This window comes from Balaenoptera acutorostrata, chromosome 1, assembly GCF_949987535.1.
Source record: "Balaenoptera acutorostrata chromosome 1, mBalAcu1.1, whole genome shotgun sequence".
Lineage (NCBI taxonomy): Eukaryota > Metazoa > Chordata > Mammalia > Artiodactyla > Balaenopteridae > Balaenoptera > Balaenoptera acutorostrata.
The window spans coordinates 69,084,534-69,097,526 of NC_080064.1; the positions used below are offsets into that span (position 1 = coordinate 69,084,534).

At 40.4% G+C, this 12,993-nt stretch overlaps 1 protein-coding gene across 1 annotated transcript in view; it reads left to right on the top strand.

Annotated features, from left to right (window-relative positions):
* The first annotated feature begins 4,053 nt into the window (after positions 1-4,053).
* The window catches only part of PTGFR (prostaglandin F receptor), a 58,778-nt gene continuing 49,838 nt past the window's right edge, over positions 4,054-12,993 (top strand). Inside the window, exons 1-2 of the mRNA XM_007191791.2 lie at positions 4,054-4,291; positions 6,770-7,639. Of these exons, the coding sequence (XP_007191853.1) occupies positions 6,842-7,639 (798 nt within the window). The 5' untranslated portion in view covers positions 4,054-4,291; positions 6,770-6,841. The remainder of the gene's footprint in view (positions 4,292-6,769; positions 7,640-12,993) is intronic.

The following is a 12,993-nucleotide window of genomic DNA, read 5'->3' on the forward strand; positions in this document are numbered from 1 at the left end:
TCCCCAATGTGATATCACTTTACAACCATCTGGTTGGTAATAATTAAAGAGATAGACAATTCCAAGTATTATCACAAACGTAAAGGAAAACTCTTAGGCACAGCCTTATCTTGGCAAGTTAGACATTCTCATATGCTATGACCCGGTAATTTCACTCTAGGTATATATCCTAGAGAAACTCCTACACAAAGTGATAAATACAAGATTATTCATAGTAGATTATTTCCTAAGAACAGAAAACTGGAAATAATCCCAATGGTTATTAACAGGATGATATTCTAAAATTTTGGATATCTAAACATTGAGTGACTATAGAATTTTGTAAATGAATAACTATTACTGCATACAATATGTGTGAATCTTATAAATCTTGCATTAAAAAAACAAGTTACAGAAGGTTAATTTACAAACAAGGAAAATTAAATTACATATTGGTTCATCTGGTTATTTATGTGATAAAACAATAAAAGGCAAGAGAATGATGACAAACAATTCAGGATAGGGGTTATCTCTGGGGGAGGGATACAGAGGAATGAAATGGAAGCAGAAATATGCAGATAGATGTAACAATATTAGTAATGTTCTAGTAGAGCCCTTGTTATGGATGGAATTACTCCCTCCCCCTCAAATATGTTGAAGTCCCAACCCCCGGTATCTCAGAGTGTGACGGTATTAGGAAATAGGGTTGTTGCAGATGTAATCAATTAAGATCAGGTCGTACTGGAGTAGGGTGGATCCCGAATCCAATATGATTGGGCTCCTTATAAGAAGATGGCCATGTGAGGACAAAGAGAGAGAATGGCATGTGAAGATGAAGGCAGAGATTGGAGTGAGGCATCTACAAGCCAAGCAACGATAAAGATTGCCAGAAATTCATCAGCAGCTAGGCCAGGGTTATGGAACAGATTCTCCCTCACAGCCCTCAGGAGGAACTAACCAACACCTTGATTTTGGACTTCTAACCTCCACACTATAAGACAATACATTTCTGTTGTTTAAGCCACTCAGTTTGTGGTACTTTGCAACAGCAGTCCTAGGAAATGAATGCAGTCCTTAAATTAGATAGTACGTGCATCGGTGTTTATTTTATATTATAATTCACAACTTACAAATGCATTATGTATGTTACTTTTCGTGTTTCAAAGAGTTACATAATAAAAATAAAAAAAACAAAAGAAGTTGTTATTAGTTTCATTAATACTAAGCTGGGTGTCGTTTCTAGTATTAATGTCAATGGCAAGTTCCAGAAAAGTTTTCCTAGACAGTTTTATTAAAACTATAAAAATCAACTTCCAACACTTTCTTTGATTTTTTTTTTTTTTTTTAAACAGGACCTTTTATTTATTTATTTATTTATTTTTGGCTGTGTTGGGTCTTCGTTTCTGTGCGAGGGCTTTCTCTAGTTGTGGCAAGCGGGGGCCACTCTTCATCGCGGTGCATGGGCCTCTCACTGTCGCGGCCTCTCTTGTTGCGGAGCACAGGCTCCAGACGCGCAGGCTCAGCAGTTGTGGCTCACGGGCCTAGTTGCTCTGCGGCATGTGGGATCTTCCCAGACCAGGGCTCGAACCCGTGTCCCCTGCATTGGCAGGCGGATTCTCAACCATTGCGCCACCAGGGAAGCCCACTTCCTTTGATTTTTATGGAGTTTTTATTTCAGCCTCAGTGTCACTGAGTCCCAGTTTCTCTGACTTTAATTATAATGTGCACACTCTTCTGAGCAAAGTGTTCTGCATCTAATTCTGAAGGAAGTGATTGCCAGGTACACACCTGTCATGGTATGTTATCTCCTTGTAGACAGGCTGACATCAGCTTTGCCTCCATTAAAGGGAAGCCACCAAATCACATCAAGGTTTTGGACACACGCTCCACAAAAGTAAGTACCCTCCCCCAGTCTAGAAGCCATACCAGAGCAGGGGCTTGGATTCTTTGTCCACACAGCTGTACCTCTGCCTCTTAGAAACAGTACCTGACACAAAGTAGGTGCTCAAGAAATTTGTTGAATGAATGTATAAATTAAGAGTTTTATGTGCGTCCACTTAGCACTAACAATACCAACTACCACTTTTCAGAAGTTTATCAGCCATCCCCTCCCCCCCCCCACACACACAATTTTTGATCTGTTTCTCTCACCTGCTGATTGGCCAGCTCTTCTTCCTTATACAAGCAGAGGCTGCCATTGGGAACTTGGAATAGGGGATCAGATTTGGGTGTGATAAGGCCAGACATATTTTTTTTCTTTTAAGTGTAGTTAGTTCGTTGTTTAATCTTCCATATAAATTAGTAGCCTTCTCTACTGATACTAATATATTCTTTCTATCTTGAGAGGAGATGTAGATGCTTTAGACTCTTTTATTGAGACTCAGGTGAAATGTGTCTTGATTAAGGAATGGATTCTAAAAAGGGAACTCCAAGAATACTTGTGAAGTAGATGCTTTTTTTTTTTTTTTTTAAAAAAAGGGATTTATCTAGTACTTTGAAAAATAAATTAATAATGTTTTGAATGTATTACATAATAAATATTATGACTTGAAACTGCATTCATGAGAATTTTCTCTTTTTTTTTTACCCAGTAGATTGAGCGGCTGTTGTTAGTGAGACGCGCCAGGGAGAGATGGGGACTGTTCAAGGCTTTGAAGTGTGGTACTGGGAATGTCGGTTGTAACACTGATGAATTCAGACAGCGTTGGATAAGTGACCAGCCATAGTCCTGGGTGAGGATGGAGAGATGAATGAGACTTCTGCAGGAATTCAGTTCAGTGGGAGAGCCTTAAGTAAATAGGTAATTGCATCTGATGTGATTAAGTGCTGTTAATCACTAAAGGAGAGAATAGTGCTGTGTCATGCACATTTTCCATGTGGTTTATTACATAGTTGTTTTTTGGACACTGGTCATCCAGATGTAATATTTCTCTACTAACCAGAATATTTGGTTAACCAAATTTTTCAATTCCCTGACCATACCTGAGTAACAGTTTATTTTACAAGTTATGATCATATCATAAAAAAAAAAAAAAACCTCAATATCTACCACAGGGGAAAGCTGTGCAATCATTCTTTTCTATAGTTAATGGCTAATTTATTTTATCTCACTGTAGCACTTTATGATCCTTTCCAATTTCTAGGAATTTAGAGGCCCTTTCTGATTTTAGAATGGAGAAAAGAGGGTTTATTTCCATGTGGCATTGGTTTTTCACAAAAGTTGTGGCAATATTTTACTGATAAAAAGAGCAAAGGTCAGTAATAGATTTCCATAAGTGATTAGCTATAAAAATGAGATAGTTAATAGGTACAGATCAAAACAATATTAGCAAAAAGTGGTCACAGCATTAAAATGGCTCAAATTATAATTCCTAACGAAGTAGTGGATTTTTCTTTACTTGATCATAAAATAATCTCCACAAAAGTTGTGGAGTCACATCTCTTTCGGTAAATATACCACTAGAAATTCTCTCACCATTGGGCTTTTTTGATCATTAAAATGTTACTGATGCTTTATCTGCATGTGTCCTGTGAGAATACTGCTTATCCCTTTCCCTTCTCACATTCTTTAGAAAGCTAGGAACAGTCCAGTCCTCTAACTGATAGTGAATCCTAAGGCAGTGACTTTCCATTGACAACACGTGGCCCGAATACCTGTTTTTAACTTCCTGGGGATATCGGTCCCTAAGCTCCAATACACCATCTCTTTCCTTCTACCTGGTTTCTTTACCCTTTTTGAGCTGGATTTGGGATGAACTGTCTGCAGACTACAATCTGACAGTTCAAGACGCTGTCACGACAGCTTTCTGCAGGCTTGCCTCAGCTCTCCTGGTTCCTATTTTACAGCCGTAGAGATGGCGCCTTTAGCTGGAGAATGAGTTTAAAACAAAACTTTCCCCTAAGTGGTCGGGCAGCTGAGAGGGCCGCTCTGATTGATGCTGAGGAGGGGGACGTAGCATCCGAGCGCGGTGCTCAAGTCTCTCCTGGTCCGGCTCTGGGCTCAACGCAAAAGGGGCGGAGAGGAAGGGGCGGAGGTCAACCGCGCCCTCCACCCCGCCCAGGCGGTGAGCGCCGCTAGGTGCTAAAGGATCGGAGGAGCCCAGCGCACCCGGCAGGTTCCGCGCTGGGAGAGCGCGCGGACGCACGCGCGGCGAGACAGAGTCGGAGCGCGGGCCGGAGTCGGAGCGAGAGCGCGGCGCAGCGCCCCAGGAACCGGCGGCAGCGACGGAGCGGAGCCGGGCGCGGGATGGCCCACGGACCCGCGCGCTCTTCCGCTCCACCTAGAGCCCTGCCCGCGGCCCGGGATGCCAAGGTAAACACCCCTTCAGCGGCTGGATTCCCACGCGTTGGCCTCCGGTTGCTCAACCCGACTGAGGTTTAGCCACCCTACCCCGGACGCCCGGCGGCAGCTGCAGCCGGCGGCACCAGAGGGCACCTTAGCCTGAGCTGGCCAACAAGTTTGGACCAGATGCCCCAAGCTGGGGAGACCCGCAGAGCAATGTCTGATCCGTCCGGAGTCTGAGGTGCGCGCCTGGGGACCGGGTAGAACGGATCTCAGAGGAGGGAAACGGGTAAAGGAAAAGATCCCCTTCCCTCTCCTTGCTTCCCCGCCCGCGACACTTCGACTCCGGCATCCGGGCCAGCGCAGGCCTGTGGCGCCCCCCGGGGTGGGAGGGAAACCGGCCTCTGGCGTTTGAGCAATCGCAGAAAGTTTCAGGCAGTTCAGAGGTTCGGGAAGGATGTTGCAAGCAGAGGCCTGGGGGCAGTGGGGTAGTAGTGATCGAAAGTCGAGCTGTGAGTAAGACCCGGAGGAGGCGGCTGCCCTCCGGGCAGCCCCGGGCGGCCCCACTTGGGCAGGTCCCAGGAAAGGCTGGCTCCGGAATTCCTAGCCTCCCGGAAAGCTGCTGGGGAAACGCCGGCGGAAATAGCTCGGGGCGGGGTGGCAGTGGTGGCGGGTATAGAGGGTCTGTGACTCAGGCCTCAACTCACTAGGGAAAGAGAGATAAATAAATAATTCGCCTGGGATGTAGCTACCCTGAAGCTGTAACTTAGATCGACAGCATCTAGGCAGATGCGCCCACAGTGAGGGCGGCCCGCCTTCTTTGCTCTCTTCAGCCAACATTTCTGCACAGGTGATAGCTGGACCAGAAAATCTTCCTAGAGACTCAACGCTGAGCCTTCCAGGGGTCACTGATGCGTGTGGTTTGCTGTTATTTGACCTAATTAAATAGTTTGAGAACTTATTCAGAGAAGCCCCACGCAGCGTCAGTGGGCTTGTGGCTCCACTTTGCACCCTCCCAAAGTTTGCAGAAGATGATTTTGTCTGCCTGACAGTCATGGGTCCCAAAGGAATAATCTGCACTTTGGGGACAAAGCTCATCAGAGAAAAAAGCAGAAACTTTAGAAAGTCACCTAGTTATTAAAATAGACTATTATACTTTAAAAACTCAACTGGGATCCAAACATGGGCAGAAGACCTAAATAGACATTTCTCCAAAGGAGATATACAGATTGGCAACAGACACATGAAAGACTGCTCGACGTCATTAATCATTAGAGAAATGCAAATCAAAACTACAATGAGGTATCATCTCACACCGGTCAGAATGGCCATCATCAAAAAATCTAGAAACAATAAATGCTGGAGAGGGTGTGGAGGAAAGGGAACCCTCTTGCACTGTTGGTGGGAATGTAAATTGATACAGCCACTATGGAGAACAGTATGGAGGTTCCTTAAAAAACTGAAAATAGAGCTACCATATGACCCAGCAATCCCACTACTGGGCATATACCCTGAGAAAACCATAATTCAAAAAGAGTCATATACCAAAATGTTCATTGCAGCTCTATTTACAATAGCCAGGACATGGAAGCAACCTAAGTGTCCATCATCGGATGAATGGATAAAGAAGATGTGGCACATATATACAATGGAATATTACTCAGCCATAAAAAGAAATGAAATGGAGGTATTTGTAGTGAGGTGGATGGACCTAGAGTCTGTCATACAGAGTGAAGTAAGTCAGAAAGAGAAAAACAAATACAGTATGCTAACACATATATATGGAATCTAAGGAAAAAAAAAAAAGGTCATGAAGAACCTAGTGGTAAGATGGGAATAAAGACACAGACCTACTAGAGAATGGACTTGAGGATATGGGGAGGGGGAAGGGTAAGCTGGGACGAAGTGAGAGAGTGGCATGGACATATATACACTACCAAACATAAAATAGATAGCCAGTGGGAAGCAGCCGCGTAGCACAGGGAGATCAGCTCGGTGCTTTGTGACCACCTAGAGGGGTGGGATAGGGAGGGTGGGAGGGAGGGAGATGCAAGAGGGAAGAGATATGGGAACATATGTATATGTATAACTGATTCACTTTGTTATAAAGCAGAAACTAACACACCATTGTAAAGCAATTATGCTCCAATAAACATGTTAAAAAAACCCACAAAACTCAACTGGGTTTAAATCTAGCCTTGTTAAGCGACTTCGTAAACCTTAGGAGTTTTAAGGTGTCAGTGAAGTGTCAGGAGGCAGTTTAGGAGGTGTCCAGTGGCAGAGTAGCCATAGAGGTTAACCAAGAGGTCTCAATTCTGGAAGCTTCTTTACCTTGAAAATGAAATGTGGAACTGCAGGCAGATGTGTGCTGTTTTCAGTATGATGCAACCTTGCTCATGACAGGCCAGATAAATCTGATTCCCACCACAGGGTGCTGGGGTGCTTTGGCCTTCAATGTCAGATGAACAGTTATCCAGGGCTCATAATTTCTCTGTCTTTATGCTGCAGATCTCTGGACCGCAAGCCTGCACTGTTTTGAGAGGGAGATGACTTGAGTGGCCAGCTCTTATCTCCACAACAATGTCCACGAACAATTCCAAACAGCCAGTGTCTCCTGCAGCTGGGCTCCTTTCAAATACGACTTGCCAAATGGAAGAAGAGCTTTCAATATCTTTTTCGATAACCTTCATGACAGTGGGAATCTTATCAAACAGCCTTGCTATTGCTATTCTCATGAAGGCATACCAGAGATTTAGACAGAAGTACAAGTCATCGTTTTTGCTTTTGGCTAGTGCTCTGGTAATCACAGATTTCTTTGGGCACCTCATCAATGGAGCTATAGCAGTCTTTGTATATGCTTCTGATAAAGACTGGATCCATTTTGACAAATCAAACGTCCTTTGCAGTATTTTTGGTATCTGCATGGTATTCTCTGGTCTGTGCCCACTTTTTCTAGGCAGTGTGATGGCCATTGAGCGATGTATTGGAGTCACCCAACCAATATTTCACTCTACGAAAATTACATCCAAACATGTTAAAATGATGTTGAGTGGAGTGTGCTTTTTTGCTGTTTTCGTAGCTTTGCTGCCCATCCTTGGGCATCGTGACTATAAAATTCAAGCGTCGAAGACCTGGTGTTTCTACAATACAGATCACATCAAAGACTGGGAAGATAGGTTTTATCTTTTACTTTTTTCTTTTCTGGGACTCCTAGCCCTTGGTATTTCATTTTTTTGCAATGCCATCACAGGAATTTCACTTTTAAGAGTTAAATTTAAAAGTCAGCAGCACAGACAAGGCAGGTCTCATCATTTTGAAATGGTCATCCAGCTCCTGGGTATAATGTGTGTCTCCTGCGTTTGCTGGAGTCCGTTTCTGGTAAGGACCTATGGTTTTGACAATTTTTGCTTTGTTCAGTTAATCGGTATTCAATACAAGGTTTCTTGTCTTTTCAAAGTTGGTAGTCTTGATGGGCAATGCTGTTTCATCTTTTAAATGCTGGAATTTACTTCTACTCAGAACTTACTTTAGTTCTCAGCTCTGGCTTAGAATTAAGCTATTTATGACATAGATGGTTATTTCCCCACAAGCCCAGAATTAAAAGAAATATCTCCCTAAACAATTCTAACCATAGTGTTACCTGTTGCAGTGTGGTATAAAGTAATTTTCACAGAAGTAACATAGTTTTAATATACTGAATATGATTAGTTTCTAAAATGTGAAAAAAAATGGCTATAAAACAATATTGGAATGGACTCCAGTAAGTCTTGATAGAAAATCACATGGACTTGTAATTTATAGACAGGCTGCTTCTCAACACAAAATGACCAGGTCTCAGCTTGCAAAGGGAGGTGATGAGTTGAGATAGTTGGATAGTGCAGGTGAACTAGATGGGTAGATAAGGTAAAGAATCACTAGTTCACTAACCCAGGATGATAGTAATGCAGGGAGGGGTATGATTGGCCGGAGAGCCAGGGATTCTTCTCTTATCATTTCATTCCTTCCTCTTTTTCAATTTAGCCAGCAGCTATATTTAACATCTTGGTATTTTTATTTGGAAATGACGGCTAAGTTTAAAGAATTAGCAACAAACATAAATCACTTATATGACTTTCTAGGTAGAAGACAAAATACTTATGATTGATAAGTATAACCATAACTCTCTCCAACAGTTTACTTTATGATGGAAAAAGTGATAGCATACAACGAAAGAGAAAACATCCTTCTGTATGTAGCTCCTGATGGCAGTAAAGATTATTTTCATCCCTTTTTTTGTACCAGTGGAGAAACAGATTGGTATTCAAAGATAGTAATACAGGTGATATCCAGGTAGAGGTAAAGCAAAAGGGTGAGACAAAGGTAGACATAACACAAAGGTCATGGTCATACCTTGCATCGTGTTATGCAGGTGCTTGTTAATAATGCAGTTCTTCTAGGCCCCCTTAGGTGCATTGTCCAAGAATTGTTGCCAGTAGAGTTTTAATGAACAATCCTGATGGTCCTGGTGAACAGAAAACTCTTTGAGAGCTGTTGCTGCAGACAGATCCTATGGTAGTTGATTTTATTCTGCAAAAAGATTTCTACTTTTAAAATATTTCTTTATTTCTATCCCTGTTATTTCCTCACAATTTGAATTTGGCTTCTGGAATTTTTGTATCATTTAAATATTTTTTTCGTGATGTTCCAGAACTGGTCCTAGGGGCCCAACCGAGGAGAGGATAGGCTACATCTGTCAATGGCAAGTCAATATTTTGAGGCTGCCTTATTGTCAATTCAGGAGGCCTTGGGTGACCCCAGTTAGGGGTCTCACCTGAGCTCATAGTTTATTTGTTTGAATCTGAATAGCAGAGACGAGTTCTATCAACACTTCGAGTCATTTCAGTGTTTATTCTTAGAGAGTTTAATTTATGCTACTTGACAAAGGAAATTCCCTTAGAATAATGCTCCTCTTCTTCTTAAACTTTTGAATAGAGTAGCTTTTTAAAATAAACAGTGAGTCTGAGCAAAAACGAAATTAATTTGACGGTTGGAAAGGGAATACTAAGAAAGGGAGAAAAGAGGTAGCTGAAAATATTTAAAGAAAATGTAAAAATGAAGGTCCTAGCTCTGGAGAACACCTGAAAACCATGAAATAGTGAACTTAATGAGAGACAGATGATCTGGCAACTGGGCTAATCACTGGTGTTTTGGTTTTTGCTTGTTCTGAGTCACCTTTAAAATTCTACTTAGTTCTGGCTTTTGACTTTGAGAAATAGGAGTTATAGGTTAACTACTGTAAGGGAATGGAAAGTAACAAAATTTCATCCTCGCCATGGATATTTTGAATTTATGTTTTTCTCTAATTTTTTTTCCTGAATTTTTGGTTTTCATTACTGTTAAAATATATATTACAATTTAATTCATATTTTGAACATATTTCCTAGTGGATATAATTTTATGTTTGTGAAACATTTTCTGAGGTCTGCGTTCTATTTAACTGTGAATTATTGCTCCACCTATGACACCAATGTATCAATACTTCTAAAATGCTTCTTAGTGTGCAAAATTATTTCTGCATTAGATGTGTAGTAGGTCTACCACAGATACCCCTTGCTGGACTGATGTTTCAAGTTGATTCAAGCATTATTTTCAGTTTCTCTTGTGGAGTCTTGGGTCTTCACAAGGCAAGTTCTGGCTGAAGGATTTATAACTTGTGGCCTGGGCATAAGTGCCTTGCACATTACATTAAGACCCCCAGACAGCTCTAAATGGAACCTGAGTGAAAAACCCAGGCCTGGGAATGCCAAAATAACACCCAACACTGATTCCTCTGTTGAACCATTTCTCCTTTACCACCTAAGTGCCCAGGAGGAACTGCATAGGTATTAATGACTGAGCCATTATTCTCCACCGTATATTTTAAAAGCTTCTTAGTTTAAAAAATATCTCTGAAACCAAGCTTCTAAATTCCCATAGATGCACTATAATTGTGACATCTTCCATGTCAATGCCCTACTTTACACCATGTGCCTTCTCTCTGATTGATGAGGATGAAATGTTGGATTTGTCATTTGAATGAACATCTGAAGACACTCTTTGACCTGTGTTCACTGTCATTTTCAAGCCTCAAACTGGAATGGGGTACAGGTGCATACACTAAAAGGAGGAAGTGAGTAATGCGGATGATGGTGTCTGGGTTTGGCAGGATTTACTGCATCAAAACATCAATAGTGGCATAATTTCTAAAACTTTTAAAATTTGTAGCTGATGAAAAGGGGGATACTTTGTTAAGTTTGATGATTGACTTTAATACAAAGGTAAGATGATCATGATGTTTGTTAGAAATCTCTCTTTTAATAGACTTAATTTTTCTTGAGTAGTTTTAGGTTTACAGAAAAATGAGTGGAAAACACAGAGTTCACATATAGCTCCTCATGTCTCCACCCCTCCACCCCCAGTCATCCTTATTATTAACATCTTGCATTGATGTAGTACATTTGTTACAATTGATGAGCCAATACTTGTACATTATTATTGACTAAAGTCTGTAGTTTACATTAGGGTTCTCCTTGTGTTGTACAGTGTGTGGGTTTTGACAAATGTATATTGACATGTGTCCACCATTACAGTATCATATAGAATAGTATTACCGCCCTAAAAATCCCCTATGGTGCTTTTTTTTAATTTAATGTTTTTTTTTCCCACAAAGGGGGAAGTGTGTGTGTGTGTGTGTGTGTGTATGTGTATTTTCAGGAACTGAAATTTAGAAATGTAGTACAATTGTAATATTAGTTTAAAATATAACTTGTTAATGACTTTAAAAAATTTTCAGTATCTGAATTTTATAGTTTTAAACATGGTTAACTCATATAAATTCATTTAATTACAATCCCAACTGAAAAATCCAGGAAAATACAATAGGTACTTATTAGCTTACAATTCCATTTAGCAACAAGTTAATACAAAAATCTTTGAGAGTCAAATGGCAATTATAAAATTGTCTTGCGTGCATTCTAGGTAATCACTTTTTCCAAATAAATAAATCTTGAAGATTTTTTCTGATGTTTCTAGAGTGACGGAGAAAAAGAAGACATTTAACAGCACTTCTAAGTAACATTTCCTTAATAGTCTTTGCTTCTGTCTTTCCACAGGTACTGATTCTTTTTAATGTTCCATTTCTAGAATATGTAGTCCTAAAAGGAATTTATTATTATTGCTATGCTTATTTCACTAGTTTGGCAGAGTATTAAATACTTGTTGACTGCTTGACTGTAACTTAAGTAGTATGAATGTCAAGAGATTGGAAATGATTGACCAGAATGTGGATTCTGAGTTCTGTAGGTGAGCGTTAATTAAGCAAATATTGAAACCAAATGGTAATTTTTAATCTGTTCCTTAAGTCGGCAACTGTCGAATTATGACACAATTAAACTTCAGGGATCTTTTCTGGAAGGCTGTTTAGTTTGTTTACCTTCTCTTCAAGGGTAGAGGTTCATTTTGAATTGGGAAAAGAAGTATAAAGTATATGAAGAGCAAAATGATATTGTGTAGGTGAGTTTACCCAAGAAATGTGTTTTCTTGTGTAGGTAGAGTTTGAATTTGATTTTTCTAAGGTTGTTACTCTTCTGCTAGCATTTCTAGTCATATAGTTAAACATTTGGTCACTAAGATGTTTGTCAGATATAAATTAAAAAATGAATGGTTAATTGAATTCTACTGAATTACTAAAGGTATTGGCATCATAATGACCAGGTCTTACAGGGCTAGTGGCAAATGATGGAACAACACAACAGAATAGAACATTTTGACTATTAGTGAAGATTGCTTTCTTTGAGAGGCTGGCTCTCATTATCGTATGTAAGACCTGTGTCTTGGAAATCTGTGTGTGTGTATGTGTCTTGTGCACCTGCCTCTGCACCAAAAGGATGGTGAACAGATGTATAGTTACATGCTTCAAGTGAAAAGAAAAATACGGAAAATGTATAAATATGTATATACATAATGTGTACATGTTTGAATTATTTCCCAAACTAAAAAAATTAACTAATTTTTAAATTAGTTAAAAAATTTAACTAATTAGATCCAACATTGGATCTAATTGTACCAAATAAAAAGGGCTTCGAATGGGTTTCATTCTAAAATTAAAACCAAAATGGACTCTCACTCTCATATAGTTTTATGTCAGACCTTTTTGGTTATTCTTGCATTGATGCTGATCTTAGAGGTGATTTGTAAGAAATTGTTTTAGCTGGTTTCCTTTGTGAAGGGGGAGTGCTCCCTGGTTTGGAATGTGGAAGCAGCAATGATGATGTCTGGAGAAACGACTGGTAAGACTTAGCTTCTACTTTTAGGAAATTCGTAAACAACTCAGACACATGCAGCTCAAAATTCATATCCAGAAGAAAAGGTATGTTTTAGAGATACGTTAAATGTAGTTTCTATGATGGGAATTCAGACTGCTCTTGTGTTTGGGTGGACATGGAGCACGTGGTGTGAGGTCAGCGACAGGAGCTGGCAGAGGAGCAGTTCTGAGATATTTGGGAACACATTCGTGTCCCTGAAGCCTTGGTGTTCTCTTGCCTGGAGTACTCTCCTCCTGACATCCATGTGGCTCTCCCCCGACTCCTCTCTTAAATATCATGTTGTCTAGGTAGTCTATCTTAAAAAGTACCCTTTCTCTTCTCTCTTCCATTGCTCTGCTTTATTTACTCTCATAGCACTTAGCAGTATCTGATAACATGGGGTACATTTCT